General features: G+C 46.6%; 1 protein-coding gene across 1 annotated transcript in view; it reads right to left on the reverse strand.

Moving 5' to 3' along the window:
• The window catches only part of LOC138292459 (myomegalin-like), a 1643599-nt gene that overhangs the window by 1508169 nt on the left and 115908 nt on the right, over nt 1-19522 (reverse strand). Inside the window, exon 4 of the mRNA XM_069231077.1 lies at nt 13321-13413. Within this exon, the coding sequence (XP_069087178.1) occupies nt 13321-13413 (93 nt within the window). The remainder of the gene's footprint in view (nt 1-13320; nt 13414-19522) is intronic.

Here is a 19522-nt window from a genome sequence, read left to right on the forward strand (position 1 = left end):
TCATCCTGGCAATGGATATCTGATGGACCTGTGTCCCAAACAGCTGTTGTTCTACCCTGGCAATTTCATCTACCATGACCCGCAACTCCTCATCAGTGAAATGGGGGTTCTTTTGGGGGGGATATGCCGATTGTGTAGTGGGTGTAGTGTGTGTTGTGCAGAGGGTGGAATATTTGGTTGCGGTGCAGGTTGTGTGAGTATGTGGGATGCTGTGAAGAAGTGTTTGAGTGCGGTGGTGTTGTGTGTGTTTGGTATAGAGGTGTGATGTTTGGTGTGTGATGAGTGAAGGGTGTATAGGTGTCGGTGGTTTGTGTGTGCAGTTCTAGGGATATGTGAGCTGGCATTGTGCAGCAGAAAGAAAATGTCACTTACCCAGTGTACATCTGTTCGTGGCATCAGTTGCTGAGATTCTCATGTTCTGCATTAGCTCGCCATCTGGTGTTGGGTCGGAGTGTTACAAGTTGTTTTTCTTCGAAGAAGTGTTTTCGAGTCACGGGACCGAGTGACTCCTCCTTCTGTGCTCATTGCGCATGGGCGTCGACTCCATCTTCGATTGTTTTCCCCGCAGAGGGTGAGGTAGGAGTTGTACTATAGTAATAGTGCCCGCGCAATGAAATGTGTAAGTATGTACCTATTAAAGGTTTAAATAATATATATACAAATGTACAAAATTGAAGGTAACTTCTGAACTGCTACAGGCTTCCGGGGAGGTGGGTGGGCACATGTGAATCTCAGCGACTGATGCCACGAACAGATGTACACTGGGTAAGTGCCATTTTCAGTTCGATGGCATCTGTCGCTGTAGATACACATGTTCTGCATAGACTAGTAAGCAGTTATTTCCCCATAAGCGGTGGTTTAGCCTGTAGGAGTAGAAGTTGTCTGAAATAGAGTTCTTAATACAGCTTGACCTACTGTAGCTTGTTGTGCGGATAGCACATCTATACAGTAGTGTTTGGTGAATGTGTGAGGCGTAGACCATGTGGCTGCCTTACATATTTCATGCATTGGGATGTTTCCTAAAAAGGCCATTGAAGCACCTTTTTTCCTTGTTGAATGTGCCCTGGGAGTAATGGGCAGTTGTCTTTTTGCTTTAAGGTAGCAGATTTGGATGCATTTAACTATCCATCTGGCTATACCTTGTTTTGATATTGGGTTACCTGCATGAGGTTTTTGGAATGCAATAAATAGCTGTTTAGTCTTTCTGATGTTCTTTGTCCTGTCAATGTAGTACATTAATGCTCTTTTGACATCTAATGTATGTAGTGCTCTTTCAGCCACAGAATCTGGCTGTGGGAAAAAAACTGGTAGTTCTACCGTTTGATTTAGATGGAACGGTGAAATAACTTTTGGTAAAAATTTTGGATTAGGTCGTAGGACGACCTTATTTTTATGTATTTGTATAAAAGGTTCTTGTGTTGTGAACGCTTGAATTTCACTTACTCTTCTTAAAGATGTAATGGCGATGAGAAAGGCAACTTTCCAGGTTAGGAATTGTATTCCGCAAGAGTGCATGGGTTCGAAAGGTGGGCCCATGAGTCTTGTTAGGACCACGTTTAGGTTCCATGAAGGAACAGGTGGTGTTCTTGGTGGTATAATTCTTTTAAGACCTTCTATGAATGCTTTGATGACTGGTATCCTATACAAGGAAGTTGAATAGGTAGTCTGCAGGTATGCAGATATTGCTGCAAGGTGTATTTTAATAGAAGAGAAGGCTAGCTTTGCTTTTTGTAAATGGAGCAAGTAATTTACTATATGTTTTGGAGTTGCGTCTAGTGGTTGTATCTGATTATGATGGCAGTAACAAACAAATCTTTTCCACTTACTTGCGTAGCAGTGTCTAGTGGATGGCCTTCTGGCCTGCTTTATGACTTCCATACACTCTTGGCTAAGTTGTAAGTGTCCGAATTCTAGGATTTCAGGAGCCAGATTGCTAGATTCAGCGATGCTGGATCTGGGTGTCTGATCTGTTGGTTGTGTTGCGTTAACAGATCTGGTTTGTTGGGCAGTTTGATGTGGGGTACTACAGAAAGATCTAGCAGTGTTGTGTACCAGGGTTGTCTTGCCCACGTTGGTGCTATTAAAATGAGTTTGAGTTTGTTTTGACTCAATTTGTTTACTAGATAAGGAAGGAGAGGGAGAGGAGGAAAAGCGTAAGCAAATATTCCTGACCAGTTCATCCATAGGGCATTGCCTTGGGAGTGCTTGTGTGGGTATCTGGACGCGAAGTTTTGGCATTTTGCGTTCTCCTTTGTTGCAAATAAGTCTATTTGAGGTGTTCCCCAGAGTGTGAAGTAGGTGTTCAGAATTTGTGGGTGGATTTCCCATTCGTGGACTTGCTGGTGATCTCGAGAGAGATTGTCTGCCAGTTGATTCTGGATCCCTGGAATAAACTGTGCTATTAGGCGAATTTGATGGTGGATTGCCCACTTCCATATGTTTTGAGCTAATAAGCTTAACTGCGTAGAATGTGTTCCTCCTTGTTTGTTTAGATAATACATCGTTGTCATGTTGTCTGTTTTGACAAGGATGTATTTTTGGGTTATGATTGGTTGGAAAGCTTTTAGTGCTTGAAAAACTGCTAATAATTCTAGATGATTTATATGCAGTTTTGTTTGATGTATGTTCCATTGTCCTCTTATGTTGTGTTGATTGAGATGTGCTCCCCACCCTGTCATGGAAGCATCTGTTGTTATTACGTACTGTGGCACTGGGTCTTGGAAAGGCCGCCCTTTGTTTAAATTTATACTGTTCCACCATAGAAGCGAGAGGTAAGTTTGGCGGTCTATTAACACCAGATCTAGAAGGTGACCCTGTGCTTGAGACCACTGTGAGGCTAGGCACTGTTGTAAGGGCCTCATGTGCAGTCTTGCGTTTGGGACAATGGCTATGCATGAGGACGTCATGCCTAGGAGCTGTAGTATTGTTCTTGCTTGTATTGTTTGATTTGGAGACATGTGTTGAATGACTCTGTTGAAATTGTGAATTCTTTGTGGAGTTGGCGTTGCTACTCCTTTTGTTGTGTCTATTATGGCTCCTAGATATTGCTGTACTTTGCTTGGCTGAATGTTGGATTTTGCAAAGTTGACGGTGAACCCTAGTTTGTAGAGGGTTTGTATGACTTGATTTGTGTGGTTTGAGCATTGTGTGAGCGAGCTGGTTTTGATTAGCCAGTCGTCTAGATACGGGAATACATGTATTTGCTGCCTTCTGATGTGTGCAGCGACTACTGCTAGGCATTTTGTGAATACTCTGGGAGCGGTTGTTAAACCAAAAGGCAATACTTTGAATTGGTAATGTATTCCTTTGAATACAAACCTTAGATATTTTCTGTGTGATTGATGTATTGGTATATGGAAATATGCGTCTTTGAGGTCTAGGGTTGTCATGTAGTTGTGTTTTTTGAGCAATGGTAACACTTCTTGTAGTGTGACCATGTGAAAATGGTCTGATTTGATGAATGTGTTTACTACTCTGAGGTCTAGAATTGGTCTCAGTGTTTTGTCCTTTTTTGGTATCAAGAAGTACAGAGAATAAACTCCTGTGTTTATTTGTGTGCTTGGTACTAATTCTATTGCATTTTTTTGCAGTAGTGCTTGAACTTCTATCTCTAGAAGCTGTGAATGGTGTTTTGATAAATTTGGTGATTTTGGTGGTATGTCTGGAGGGAATTGCAGGAATTCTATGCAATAACCATGTTGGATAATTGCTAGGACCCATGTGTCTGTAGTTATTTCCTCCCATGCTTCGTAATATTGACCTATCCTTCCCCCCACTGGTGTTGTGTGGGGGGGGTGAGTGACGTGTGAGTCACTGCTTGTTGGTAGTGGTTTTGGGGCTTTGAAATCTTCCTCTATTTCTAGGGAATTGCCCTCCTCTATACTGGCCCCGAAAGCCTCCCCTGTACTGTCCCTGGTAGGTGGACGGTGCGGACTGTGAGGTACTAGCTTGTGTGGCCTGACCCCGAAACCCTCCTCTAAAAGGTGTTTTGCGGAAGGTGGTATAAGATCCTCTGCTCTGCGGGGAGTAGAGTGCGCCCATGGCCTTGGCAGTGTCAGTGTCCTTTTTGAGCTTTTCTATGGCTGTGTCGACCTCCGGACCGAACAGAAGTTTTTCGTTTACTGGCATGTTAAGTACTGCCTGCTGAATTTCTGGCTTGAATCCAGACGTTCTGAGCCATGCGTGCCTACGGATGGTAACCGACGTATTAATGGTCCTTGCGGCTGTGTCTGCTGCATCCATAGAGGAGCGTATTTGATTGTTGGAAATGTTTTGACCCTCCTCAACAACCTGTTTTGCTCTTTTTTGTAGATCTTTTGGGAGATGTTCAATGAGATGCTGCATCTCATCCCAGTGGGCTCTGTCGTATCGCGCTAGCAGCGCTTGTGAGTTTGCGATGCGCCACTGGTTTGCTGCTTGGACAGCTACCCTCTTCCCGGCTGCATCGAACTTTCTGCTTTCTTTATCTGGGGGAGGTGCATCCCCAGAAGTGTGTGAATTTGCCCGTTTTCTGGCAGCCCCTACCACCACAGAATCTGGTGGCAGCTGAGAGGTGATGAATACAGGGTCCGTAGGAGGCGCCTTATACTTTTTGTCCACTCTAGGCGTTACTGCCCTACTTTTAACAGGCTCCTTGAAGATCTCTTTTGCATGGCGTAGCATGCCTGGGAGCATAGGCAGGCTTTGGTAGGAGCTGTGGGTGGAGGAGAGGGTGTTAAATAAAAAGTCATCCTCTACTTGTTCAGAGTGTAGTTCCACATTATGGAACTGTGCTGCTCTAGCCACCACTTGTGAATAGGCTGTGCTGTCCTCAGGTGGTGATGGCCTAGTTGGGTATGTGTCTGGGCTGTTATCAGACACTGGTGCATCGTACAAGTCCCACGCGTCTTGATCTTGGTCATCGTGGCTCATGGCGGTGTGAGCTGGTGAATGTGACGGGGTGTAAGTTGGCGAAGCCGGAGTTACAGGTGGAGGCGAGGGAGGAGGTGTTACCTTCTTTGCTGTTTGTTGCTGAGGAGCCTCTAGTGCTCTAAACTGAAGTGTTCTCTTTCTTTTGACAGGTGGAAGGGTACTGACCTTCCCTGTCCCCTGCTGAATAAAGATACGCTTTTGCGTGTGATCCACTTCAGTGGATTGCAGTTCCTGTTCGAATCTGTGTTTTTTCATTTGTGAAGACATAGAATGTTCTTCAGTATATGAGCCTGAAACTGGGTCTGTTGGTGCTTTTTTCGGCTCCGAAAACCCTGTGGTTTGTCTTTTCGGCTCCGAGGTAACCTTCCTCTTCTTTTGTGCCGAAAAATCTTGGCCTCTATGGTCTTCGGCGCCACTGTCTCGGCGTCGATCCGTGTCGACACCGAACTCTCGGTGTCGATGCTTCTCTTTAGCACTCTCTCGGTCCCGAGGAGGCTGCATGCCGGTGTCTCGACCGGAGTCGGACGATCTCGACACTGAATGGGCCTTTTTCGGTGCCGATTGTTGGTCACCGGGAATTTGGGTTGAGCCATGGCCGGTTGGCAGTGGCGTCCCCTGGGCCTTTTTGCCTTTTTTAAGTTCTGATCTCGACGTCTTACTCACAGTTTTTGTATTGTCGAGTTCGTCGGAGTCTGAATCCTGGATGGAAAAGGATTCCTCCTGTTCCTCTTCTGTCTCGAACTGTCGATGCTCCTTTGGCGTGGACGCCATCTGCAGTCTTCTTGCTCGACGGTCGCGCAGAGTTTTTCGGGACCGGAACGCCCGACAGGCCTCGCAGGATTCTTCGCTGTGCTCGGGTGACAGGCACAGGTTACAGACCGAGTGTTGGTCCGTATAAGGATATTTGTTGTGGCATTCGGGGCAGAATCGAAACGGGGTCCGTTCCATCGGCGTTGTTCTCCACGCGGTCGGGCCGACTAGGCCCCGACGGTGTGCCGAAATCTACCCCGAAGGGCTCCGAAGCGCTTCGATGTTCAATGCGTCGTCATATGTGTTTATCTCAAACCGGATCGCAACGATACCGTCGAAAATCTTCCGTTTTCAGTTATCTTTCCGTTCCGAAACTCGGAGCGACAGGAACACGTCCGAACCCGATGGCGGAAAGAAAACAATCGAAGATGGAGTCGACGCCCATGCGCAATGAGCACAGAAGGAGGAGTCACTCGGTCCCGTGACTCGAAAACACTTCTTCGAAGAAAAACAACTTGTAACACTCCGACCCAACACCAGATGGCGAGCTAATGCAGAACATGTGTATCTACAGCGACAGATGCCATCGAACTTTGGGATTTTGCAAAGAACTGTGGGTTGTGTGTGGGGGGTGTTTTATAGTGCTGTTGGTGGGTAAGTATGGTGTTTGTATGTGTATCATGTGTGGGTAATTCAGTCTGGCCAATGTTGGTTTCTGTTGCTGTGGAGTGGCAAAATCAACCGTGGCGGTCTGCACCACCAATGAGTTACCACCGTTGATGGACGGCTGCGGTGATTTGTGGGTCGTAATTTGGAGGGTGGTTTGTTGTTGGGGTTGTAATAAGGGTGGTGGGACCGAATCTCTACTGCCTTCGTTGGACCTGGCAGTGTTGAATTTATGGCTGCTTTCTGACAGTTTTGTTTTTATGACTCATGATACGTAAGGCGGATTGTCGCCTCCGCGGCGGTCTTTTGACGGCCATCACGAAGGCAGTCTTCGGTATAGACCATCAAAGTCGTAATAAGGGCCAATATGTCTCTTCAGGAAGATACTGATCTAAGGACATCAGTTACTCAGTAACCATAGTGACACTGGCACAAGTGTCGCTCAGTGCTTCCACTTGAATCGCATTTATATCAGGCTGTTGTCTGTACTTCTCCAGACTACTGGGCCAGACAGTCAGGACAGCTACATCTACCCCACACTCTGAGACTAAAGTTGCCTCAGTAGGCTCACTGACATGGTCAGGAACTACTTAGAATCCCTTCTGGATGCCTGCCACTGTATTTACTACAGGTTCACTAAAGGCATTCTTTTTGTAAGGACAGGCACGATCTCCCGTTTGGTGTCCATTGGTTTTACAGTTATGGCACCAAGAGTTTCTGTGATCCCAATTTTATCTCTTATACCCACCCTTGGGCTGGAAAGAGCCTCGGGGCCCACCCTCCTTTGCAGGTTTTTGGGGGCATTTAGAAGACTCCTTATCTTTGTCCTTGTTTTGGTTACCCTCTTCTCCTTGAGGGGCTTTTTAACCTCTTTCTTGTGGTCCCCCCACCAGTGGAACTCTTTGTCACCCTTGTTTAGACCCAGTGATCTGCTTTCTTCCCCAACTCTTGAGGAGAAAGTGGACCTAGGTCTACCCAATACTGGTGCAACTTTTCTTGAACACAATTACTCAACAGATGCTCTTTCATCATTAGATTGTAAAGTCTTTCATAATCATGCACTTTGTTACCTTTTAACCAGCCACCTAGAGTTTCTACTGAGGAATCCACAAAATAAACCAAGTACAGGTTTTTCGAGTATTCCTGAATGTGATTCTGTACTCCTCAAGAGTGAATCCAAACCCCTCTATCAGGGTAGCCTTCATGAGATCATAGGAGGTTTTATCTGCCTCAATCAGTGTGAGGAATCTATCCCTACACTTTCCTGAGAACAGTTCCCAAAGGAGAGTTCCCCAGTATTCTTTCTTAGGTTTTCTGGAAACACAGGTCCTCTCATAGGCCGGGAACCACTTGGAGATGTCATCCCCTTCCTCATATATGGGGACAATCCCTTTGGGTATTTTAGGGCCAAAGTGCTCTATTCTGTCCCTAGTTAATATATTGCTGCCACCATTCATAGGTGCTAAATCCATATCTGCTCTTTCCCTCTCTATAGCTAAGATCTTGTATTCCAGGTCCAGTCTCTTAGCTAACCTCTCCAAGAGAGCATCTTCCTCACAGATTCTAATACTCAGTTTGTGGTAGTGTGGGCAAGCAGTTAGGCTTATCAAGGAGTGATGTTAAGCTTTTGTTGTACTCACAGAGGCAATAAATGAGACACATACTCAAACAAAAAATTTTTAGACCTTTTAGAAAAATAACAGACTGCTTTTATATATGCTTTGAACCAAAGGAACTTCATCACAAGGTATTTTAAATTAAAAATACATTTCAGTTTTTTTAAAAAAATCGGCACTGCAATTTCCGGAATCTTCAATGTTAACCTATGGAAGAAAAACAAGAATGCAGTTTTGTAAATAAGCACACAACTTACAAATCCAGTCTTCGGGGTTTTAGGTCAACACCGGGCAAGGTAAAAATCCGTACCAAGAAGGGTGGGGGTGCGCAAGGCAGGGGTCAGCCCACAGGGGACTCTTGTTCAGAAGCGCTAGGGGACTTTTACATGACTGGTGGGCCACTTGGAGTCTGGCCATGGGCCTCGGGTGCAGAGGTGGTTCTAAATGCGGTTTTGCGGTCCCTCAAGCAGACTTCTTCTACGAAGCTGGTTTCTTTTGGACAGGTCCGCTGTCCACGGGCGGTCTTGGTCTTTATCGAGGCAGGAAGTCCTCCAAAGGCTTTGGGGGTCACTAGGCTGCAGGACAACTCATCTTTTGGGTGCAGGTTCTTTGAGGGCTGGACACAGGCCAGTAGGGCTAAGGCCAAGTCAGTTGGTGTCTTCAGTCTTCTCTGCTTGTGCGACTTCTGTGGTGTATGGCTCTTCTTAGGTCGACAGGAATCGGAGTTCTAGGGTTCAGGAGTGCCACCTTAATCCTGAATTTAGGGGTGTTACAGGGAGACCCTGGTGGTAGCCAATGGGCTAATCATCTTTATGGTGACTACATCCTTTTTATGACCACTTCCTATGGGACGTGGGTATAGCCTAATCCTTTTGGCCTAATTTCTTTGAACCAAAGATGGAGGAATTTCTGAAGTAGTTTCCGCTCCAGCTCGTCCAACCCAGGGGTGGAACTGGTATGAAGTGGGCACTCCTCTTAATTTAACTAATTTTCCCGCCAGTCCTGCCACCAAAAGTGGGGTCAGGAACTCGGGGTCGGCCTTCTCTACCATTTGGAGAGGCATGGGTCGCATTTCAAAGATGGAAAGGCCTTTGAAGCTCCCCGTCCCAGAATGTCCATCCTGCCTAGGAGAGGAGGTCACAACTCTGCCCAGAGTAGGCCTTTGTTCTAAGCCCTTGAGAGCATTGGGTCTCACCCCAGGAGGCCAGAACTCAGTCTAAGGTAGCTGCACTGCTTTTGACCAGTCAGCACCCATGCTAGGAGTTGGTAGGTTTTCAGGGGGCACCTCTAGGGTGCCCTCTGAGTGCATGTATTAATCAATCCCCCCCTGGAATCAGTGAGGGTTTATTAATATGAAATGTTTGATACCAAACATCCCTATTTTCAGTGAAGCCATCATGTAGCTGGGGAGCTCGTAATGACCAGTGTTAAGCACATGTACTTAAAATGGCTGCCTTGTTCACAAACACCGAGAATCAACAAAGACATAGAAGGGGTACGTCTGCTCATGCAGGTATGCCCTCACATGTAATATAATACCCTGCCTTTAGGACTGGAAGGCCTGCTAGAGGGGTGACTTACATATATTGCATACAGTGCAAAAGAGGACAGGGCACACAGGCTGTAGGCCATGTCCTGTTTTCATTTTAGTTCTGGACCAAGACATGCAGCCTGCAAAAGCACTGTGTGCACTTAGTGTGAAGGCCCTTGAGGGTGGCACAATTTGTGCTGCAGCACTTAGGGACCTTCCTTAAATACCCCATGCCCTAGGTACCAGGGGTACCATTTCCTAGGGACTTAGAGTTGTAGCTAGAGGTTTGCTTGAACTTGAAGCTCAAGGTAGTTGATGTGGATTCCCCGATGTTTGGTGTCCCAGAGACCCTGTACTGTTACATACTGCAAGTGTGCACCCCATCCCGTGAGTGATGCGTCTGTTGTGACAGTGGTGTGTGGAAAAGGATCGAGAAAAGGCCACCCTTATTATAGGTTGTTGGTGTTCCACTTTTGCAGAGTGATGAGTGTGGCAGTCTATCAACACTAGATCTGACCCTGTGGTTGAGAATACTGTTGAGCTAGGCTTCGCGGTAGCAGACAGAGGTGTTGTAGTATATTGGGTACTATGGCAATGCAGGAGGCCATCATATCTAGGAGACACACAAGTGTCCTTCCTTATCAAAAAGCATACTGAGGCCATTTTGTTGTACTTCTGGTCTGAAACCAGAAATCAACAGCCATGCATGGAGCCTGAGCAAGATGCTGGTGTTGACACCCCTAGCTGCAGTATCAGCATCGTCTAAGGCACAACGTATTGAGGAATTAGGCATAAGCTTGCCTTCCGCAACAAGCGCTTGCCCTTGTTTTTTGTGTTAGTCCGGGAGATATTGGAGCATATCTTTCATTTCATCCCAGTGAGCACCATCGTAATCAGCAAGTAGGCCCACTGAGTTGGCAATATGCCAATGATTAGCGGCTTGTGGCACAACACTTTTCCCCGACGCATCAATACGCTTGCTTTCTTTGTCAGGCGGCGGGCCATCTCCACTAGCTTGCAAGTTGGCACGCTTGCGAGCAGTGGTAATGACAAGCGAGTCTGGTGGTAATTGCCCCTTATGTAAATGGGATCAGAGGCCTTATACTTTTTGTCTACTTTGGGTGTAATAAGCCTAGCCCTATTATGGCCCTTAAAGAGGTCCTCTGAATGTCTTTACATGCCCTTTAGCCTAGGGAGATACTGGGCCTCATTATGACCCTGGCGGTAGAGAACCGCCAGGGCCAACGGGGGCGGGAGCACCGCCGACAGGCCGGCGGTGCTCCCTTGGGCATTCTGACCGCGGCGCTTTGGCCGTGGTCAGAAAGGGAAAACCGGCAGTCTCCCGCCGGTTTTCCACTGCCCCTAAGAATCCTCCAAGGCGGCGCAGCTCGCTGCGCCGCCGAGGGGATTCTGACAATCCTTACCGCCATCCTGTTCCTGGCGGCTCGCCCGCCAGGAACAGGATGGCAGTAAGGATTGTGGTGGGGCCCCTGGGGGCCCCTGCAGTGCCCATGCCAATGGCATGGGCACTGCAGGGGCCCCCGTAAGAGGGCCCCGCTAGTATTTCACTGTCTGCGTAGCAGACAGTGAAATACGCGACGGGTGCAGTAGCACCCGTCGCACCTTCCCACTCCGCCGGCTCGATTACGAGCCGGCATCCTCGTGGGAAGGGAGTTTTTCCCTGGGCTGGCGGGCGGTCTTTTGGAGACCGCCCGCCAGCCCAGGGAAAAACTCATAATACCCTCCGCGGTCTTCTGACCGCGGAGCGGTATTATGGAGGGCGGCATCCTGGCGGGCGGCCTCCGCCGCCCGCCAGGGTCGTAATGAGGCCCACTGTGTGGCCCTATGAGTAGTGGAAAGTGTCTGAAAGAGGAAGTCCTCTTCTAAGGGATCTTTATGGAGTTGTACATTGTGAAACGTAGCAGCTATACCTATAACCTTCTGAAGTTGAGTCATTAAGAGGGGAGGGATGGGGAGGATACAGATCTGGGTCAGTGCCACCTGGAGAGTTGATATCATAAGTATCCCAGGGGTTGACATGTGGTGGTGTCCCGAAAGAGTCTTGTCCCTTACCCTGCTCAGCTGTATCATATCGTGCAGACCCGGAGGTGAAATATCTAGTGGGTCTTCTACAGACTGTGGTGGAGAAAATGACGATGGTGGTGGTGGTGGAGGTGATAACGGTGGCGGAGAAGGCAAAGGGCTGGTGGCCTTGTCTGACTTTTTTTGATGTTTTGGTGGTACCAGTAAGTCTAGAGTCTCCTGGAAAGACAGCTGTCTTTTGGGTGGTGGAGGAACTGGAGGCGACGATGTGACAAGGGATATGTCTGGTGTGAGGCTGGAGGTGGATTTGCTTTTGCGTGGCATCCAGGTGCTCTTACACCAAGGGTCGGGTAGGCACTGAATGGCGTTCTGGAAACGAACTGCTAGATGCCGAATGCCTCGGCTTGGGTTGGTGTTTCAGCACGAGGACGAGGGCAGGTGTCCAAACCAGTTGGTCGGTGCCACCAAGGGTGGAAATCAGTAGTGGACTGAGGGCCTCTGTATGTTGTTCCAGAGGGACCTCTTCCTCTGCAGCCGACTTCTGAGGGTGTTCTTCCTTTCCTTCGACGTCTTCATGAGGGAAGATTTCCGGAGTATCCTGGATCCTCCTCTGCGGCATTTCGAGGCAGCATGCTTGACAATCTCAAAGGGTTTTCTTCAAGCGTAAGGAACAGAAGGTGTCGCAGTCCACTTCCCTGTGCTCTGGTGACAAACAGAGATAACAGACCAGGTGTTGATTGGTCCAGGAATACTTCACATGGCCTTGCAGGAAGTAACGGAATGGTGTCTGTTCCTACACCAGCAAAGCATTCTCTGAAGAAGATGACGAAGAGTAAAGGGTGGCCCAAAAGGGCGAGGCCCTGTAGGGGCAGCAGTCGAGCGACCCGACGAACAATAGAGAAATACCTCGGTACGCAGAATGGAAAATGCGATCGACAACAATACTGACGAGGGAGAAAGAATTACACAAACAGAAAGTAGAACCAGGACGGCGTTGCACTGGAGTGCAAGCAAATACATCGAAACCGACAGTGGAAAGAAAACAACCTAATAATGGAGTCTACGCTCATGGGCAATATCAACAGGAGGAGGAGTCACTCTGCCTCATATCTTGAAAGACTTCTTCAAAGATAAACAATTTGCACATATCCAGACCCAACACTAGATGGCAGGAGTATGCAGAGCATGTGTATCTACAGCCACAAATGCCCCAAACAAGGATATTGCATGCCACCTTGGAGTTTCATAAACTTATAAAGGAACTCAGCCTTCCGTCTCATTCATCTACACAGTCATGGAGCTCCTCTGTGACTTCCAATACCCTGATAATGTGTGGCAGGGGGTACTTTATTCCATATATCACAGTTGATTATAACTGTTCACCAAGACATACTTCACACAATCCTACAATAGAATGCATAAAGACAGAACCCTAGCCATGTCTACAGCACAAGCCAAATATGCAACATATTGGGTATAAGGCAACAAACAACACATTCTTCTTCTCTCTGCCTAACGGACATAAATATATGCCAGGAAATTGGCAAGTGTGCCAACTCAGTAAATACATACACAAATACATAAGTCACTAGGAAGAGCCCTCTGGCTCCAGCGTTCTAACTTACAACTCACTCAGAATGACACTTTCACTTTACAGAGGCATAATGCTTCACCCCACTGTATCACATCTCCAAAAACCTTTTCAGACTAAGAGCCGAGGAATCAAATACGATGGCAACACCATTGTCACATTGTGCACTGCAAAAATGCCAAAAAAAATTGAGAGAATATGTTTAAACTCACCTGTAAAGCCTCAGTTTGGCTTTTATGCAACATTTCTTGAAGTCTGACAATTGATTCATTTTGCGCATCAATTATCTGATGGAGGTCCTCTTCCTACAAACAGTAACAATTAGAATAAGGGCATTGTACGTTTTAGATTATAATGTGACAACTGTTTTCTAGGCTACATACTACAACCATCTAAGGGTCAACAGAAAAGTAATCCCATTTTTAAGGGAAAAAGCCACAGTATATCATTGTATACTTATAAAATGAACAAAAAACAAATATATAACTTTCCACATACATTTGTGAAACAGTCATACTTTACACTCTAGTAATTCATAACACTTACACACTGGAAAGCATGGTCATACATCTGTCATTCACTGAATCCTGCTTTTTTGGCAGTAATACTGCTGATAGTTTTTTTCTATAATTAGTAATTTACTGTTTATTATATCCTCGTTAAAACCTTACTTCGAATGACAGCGATGCACAAAGGCACTGCACTAGCTGCCAGTATTCGTTTTGAATGCAATGCCTTCACAAATGGAGTATCAAGAAACAGGGGCATTCCACAAAGCACCTGGAACCAGAGGCATATGAATACAAGTACAACAAGGGTTGTGTGTGGAATAATCAAATCAAGGTCAATTCTTGAACCCTCATTCAACAATAGAGCAAAGCATGAATGTTCAAGGAAAACTGAAACCACTTGTAGATGTTACAAATATTGTATAAGCAGCTTCATAAAAAGTATTTGGAGTTCAGGTGATCTCACAGTCAATCAATCAATCTTATCTGTAGAGTGCAGCCCTATCACCCCTGGGGCTATCAGGGTGCTGGGGTGCGAGGTCTCCGTCTAAAAGCCAGGACTTGAGTTTCTTCCTGAAGTCCGCTAGGAAGGGTGCTACTCTGAGGCGGAGGGGTAGGTCTTTCCAGGTCTTAGCGGCAATGTACGAGAAGGGACAGCCACCAATGGGGCTGCAAAGGATTCAGTGGGTGTGTGTAAGAGCTAGCACAGAGGAGCAGAGGTGTCTGGGGGGTTCAGTCTGTGCTTGATGTAGGCCGGTCCTTGATCATGTAAGACTTTGTAGGCGTGTGAGGTTCTTAAACTGACATTGCCCCTGGATGGGAAGTCTCTGAGGTGGGGGGTGATATGGGCTTGTTTGGGGAGGTCCAGGACAAGTCTAGCAGTCACATTCTGTATAGTTTAAAGCGTTTTTAGGAGTTGGGTAGAGATGCTAGTGTAGAATACGTTGCCATAGTCTAGGCGGCTGGCGACGAGGGCCTGGGTAATGGATTTCCTGGCGCTGACTGGAATCCATCTGAAGATTCTGCAGAGCATGCGGAGGGCGTGGAAGCAGGAGGAGGCGACTGAGTTGATTTTTCTCTTCATGGTCAGTTCGCTGTCGAGGATGATGCTGAGGTTGTGTGCATGGTTCGAGGCACGGGAGTAGGTCTGAGTTCTGCTGGCCACCAGCTGTGGTCCCATATGGATATGTTTCTTCTGAAGATCAGTACTTCTGTTTTTTTTGGAGCTGACTTTGAGGCAGTTTGTGCTTATCCAGTTGGTTCCGTTGGTCATGGCGTTGCAGACGTTTGTTCTGGTAATGGTGGGGTCTTCGGTGAGCGAGAGGATGAGCTGTGTGTCACCTGCATAGGATATGATGCTGAGACTGTGGGATTTGACAATGTCAATGAGGGGGATCATGTAGGTGTTGAATAGTGTGGGGCTGAGGGATGAACCTTTGGGTGCGCTGCATATGATGTTCTTGAGTTTGGAGGTGAAGGGAGGTAGTCTGATGCTCTGAGTGTGTCCTGTCAGGTAGGAGGTGAATGATCTGAAAGCGTTCTTTTGTATTACTAGGGTGTGGTGGGACACTATGTGGAAAGCAACTAAGAGGTCAAGGAGGATCAGGGCAGCGGTCTCCCCATGGTCAAGTCGTCTGTGACTGCGATGAAAGCAGTTTCTGTGCTCTGGTTGGCATGGAATCCTGATTGGGAGATGCCAAGGGAGTTGTTCTGTTCCAGGTATTCGGTGAGATGTTGATTGATGGCCTTCTTGAGTATTTTGGTGGGGTGGGGGAACAAAGAGATCAGTCAATATTTGAGTTTGCTGAGGTCAGCCAATTTTTTTTTTAGGAGGGGTCTGATTTCTGTGTGTTTGCCAGGAAGACTACTGTGGTAATTGAGGTGTTGAGGATGTTGGTGAGTTCCGGGCTTATGTAGTACTACTGTAGTAATCGAGGTGTTGGTGAGTTGTGGGGTTATGTCATCTATTCCAAGGTTGAATAGCTGGTGGAGGCATGGGTGGATTATGTGGTGAGCGGTATCCATGAGGTGATCGCCTGGCTGGTGTGTAATGGTTGATCGCGGAAGCTTAGGTGGGGGTCTGTGGTTAGGGGGTCGAAGTTGCTGTAGAAAGTAGTCCAAGAGTGTGTCGTAGAGTTCTTGGGAAGGATGGATCATGTTCTCTGTGACTGCCTGGTTGGAGAATGCCATGACTATTTTGAATAGTTCTTTTGTGCAATTGGCTGCTGTGTCAATGCAGGCGGTGATGGCTGTTCTCTTGACTTCTTTGATCTGCAGGTGGTAATTGCTGAGGGGTGCTTTGTTGGCTGTTCTGACAGCAGGGTTCTTGGTGGTTCACCATTGTTTGTTGAGTCGATAGCAGCCGTGCTTGGAGGTTCTGAGCTCTGGGGTGTACCAGCTGGCTTTGTCTGAGGCTGCGTTGGTCCAGGCTGGCATCAGCAGGGCGAGTCTGTTGGCGGCTACCGGTGATCCAGGTAGGGAAGTTCTGGATGGCTTGTTTAAGGTCTAATGAGGCATTGGGTTGGGAGGTGCTGAGGCCCTGAGTCCAGTGCGTCTCTGTTACCTCGACCCAGCTGCAGGGGTTGGAGCTGTGGTGCTTGGTGATGGTATGCTGTGCACCGGAGATGGAGAAGTGTACGAAGGTGTCGTCGGACCACGTGAGTTCTGGGACATGGGAGAATTTGATTCTGTTGCTGGAGGTGAAAATGGGATTGAGTGTGTGTCCGGCTTAACGCGTGGGCTCAGTGACCAGTTGGGCAAGGTCAATGTTGCTCATGTTCTCCAGGAGTGTGGTGAAATTGGTGTCACTGGGGACGTTGATGTGGAAATTCAATGAATAGGATGTAGTGATTAAAGTCGATGGCTGGAGGGGCAATGATATTGGGTATGGCGTTGCAGAAAGCTGGCCAGGGTCTGTATACAAGGGTGCCTCCTACTGTTGTCTTGGCATCGGTTTGTAGCTGGAAATTGAGGTGTTCAATGAGCAATGTGGGATCGTCATCCCCCCCAGGTGGCGACGCTTGGTTTAAAGAGTCATGAGGGGTTTTCCCAGGGTAATCAGAGGTGGGATGGACTGGATATTGGGTGGGGGAAGGTGGGTGTGGGAAGCACAGCGTGGGGAGCATAAGGGGAAAAGGAAAAAAATAAAAGTTCCTCAGAAATGTGGAGTATGAAGCTGGGAAAAGATGGAATCAGCAGTGTCATGGTTGTAAATTAGGCCAATGACAGGTAAGGCCCTGAACTTCCTGTCTTGGAATGTTAATGGTCTACTTGTCAAGAGCAGGCAAAGGAGGCATGTTCAGTATATAAAAGATGCCCTTGCAGATGTCTTAGTTTTACAGGAAACACATTTATCTTGGCAAGAATATCTGGATGCTTTAAGCCATATAAATGGATAAAACAGGTATTAAGCTCTGATAATGCAGGAGGTAGCACGGGGGTGGCCATTCTAATTAAGAATCAACCTAACATTTATTTTGCGGAGGGCCTAGCAGATAAATCAGGGAGGTGGGTAGTAGGTAGGTTACAGGTACATTATTCTGCTTTTATACTGGTGGGGTACTATGGGCCTAACAGAGATGATGTTGCCCCTTTGATAGAGCTGTTTCAAATTCTATTACAATATCAGGCTCCAATAATTTGGATGGGGGGCTTCAATGTAGTGCTGAATTGTGAGCTTGGTAGGTCCTCACATAATAGATCACTTATTAATGAGAGGATGCACGCCCAGGTACGCTCAATGAGGGCTCAATTTGGTCTATGTGATATATGGAGAGAGAAGATGGGACTTAGGAGAGGCTATACCTACAATAATAAAAAGTATAGACACCAGTCGAGGATTGATTATATATTAATTGATGTTGGCTTAAGAGACAGTGTGGAGGAAGTAATGCGTGTAGGGGGTCATCTATCGGACCACTCTGCGAACAGTTTGAAAATTAGGCTCTCAATATATGGGGGAGACAGTAGATGGACGTTAGACAAAACGTTATTATTAGATGAGGAGGTGGTAGCCAAGTTACGAGAAGAAACAGAAGAATGTTTTAGCCTCAACAGAGGGCCAACCTCATTAGCATTGGTGTAGGATGCTTTTAAAGCTTCCTTAGGGGAAGATTTATAAGGGCTGCTGCATTTAAGAGGAAAGTTTGTAAGGAGGTGGTTAGTACTTTAGAAAGTCGGATTTGCCAAATTGATCAGAGGCTGTCATGTTCACATCTAGAGGACGATGAAGTGAAACAGTTATGTTTAGAGGATCAGGTGGCCCGGCAGGACTTGGTTACTGTAATAGATAGAAGGACCAGGCTGAGATATGAGGTTAATAGGAGGGCGCACTTTGAGTATGGAGAGAACTGTGGTAAGATGCTGGCCTGGAAAACCAAAACGGATTTAGTTAGAAATAGGGTGACAGAAATTAGGGGTAAGAATTCTGAAGAGAAGTTGGAAGGAGGTAGGAGAAAGCTTTTTTAGTTTCTTTAAGGAATAATATACAGAAGACTCAGTGGTGCCATCATAGTCAGTAAAGGCGTGGGTTAGGAAGTGAGGTTTAGCTTCGCTAAATGAGGAAGAAAAATCAATCCTTAATGATACGATTAAGATGAGGGAAGTGGAGCATGTTATAAAAGCAGGTGAATTGGGTAAAGCACCAGGCCCGGATGGGCTACCCATGAAAGTGTACAGAGCCCTGGGGAGTGCCATAGAGAAACATTTTGCGGAGCTATGTAATGATATCTTAAAAAATGGTATGCTCCCTCCATCGTGGAAGGAAGCTATAATCACAATAATTTGAAAGCCAGACAAAGATCAAAAAAATTGTGATTCTTACCGTCCGATATCACTGCTCAATTGTGACTACAAAGTCTTTGCAAAAATTCTGGCAGATAGGCTATGGGGAGTTGTGGGAAAGCTCATATACACACAGACCAGGAAGGTTTCTAAAAAGGAAGACATATGCATGAGCTGACACGGGGCCTGGTAGGGATAATCAACCTCGCCTGCACATGCAAAGCCCCATTGGCAACGGTAATGGTTGACGCCACAAAGGCTTTGACAGGGTTAATTGGGGCTACTTAACTACTCTTTGTGAGAGATATAATCAGGGTTGAAAGTTCACTAAGGTGCTACACAAGATGTATCAGGACCCAGGAGCAAGAGTCCAGATTAATGGCTCCATAACTCCCTTGTTTAAGATTGAAATGGGAACGTGACAGGGATGTCCTCTTTCCCCATTACTCTTTGATCTGTATATTGAGCCCCTGGCATGCCTAATCAGAAGTGAGCAGAGAATAACCCCATTCACATGCAGAAATCTATAACGAAAGGTTGGTTTATATGCGGATGACTTGCTGATCTATACAGCTAACTTAATTCAAGCTAAACCAGCCTTGGAAGAAGTGATAGTGGAATGTGGGAAGATTTCAGGATAAGAGGTCAATGAGGAAAAAACTGAGGTTATGACTTGGAATATGGATGCTGGTAGGATGGCTTCTAAAAAGGAGGTGAAATACTTGGGGTTCACTATTAAACATGATATAAATAGGTTGGCTGAAACAAACTTTATGAGTCTATTAAAGGACACTGACCAGCTAATGAAGAGTTGGATGAATCTCCCTCTTACTATTATGGGATGGGTGGAACTTTATCAAGATGGCAATTTTACCCAAATTTACATTTATCTTCAATTCAATCCCATTATTGTACAATAAGGAGTGGTTAAAGAGGCTTCAGGGGAATATTTGTAGTTTTATTTGGGTCGCAAAGGGTGTCCACATTGCCTGGAAAAGTTTGAGAAGAAAAAGAGAGAAAGGAGGGGGCTGGCTTTACCAGATGTGCAAAGTTACGCATGGGCCTTCTTTTTGAAAAATGCAAAGGAGTTGCTGATTGAACCTGGATGTTCACAGTTAGGGAA

The sequence above is a fragment of the Pleurodeles waltl genome, chromosome 4_2 (assembly GCF_031143425.1).
Source record: "Pleurodeles waltl isolate 20211129_DDA chromosome 4_2, aPleWal1.hap1.20221129, whole genome shotgun sequence".
Classification (NCBI taxonomy): Eukaryota; Metazoa; Chordata; class Amphibia; order Caudata; family Salamandridae; genus Pleurodeles; species Pleurodeles waltl.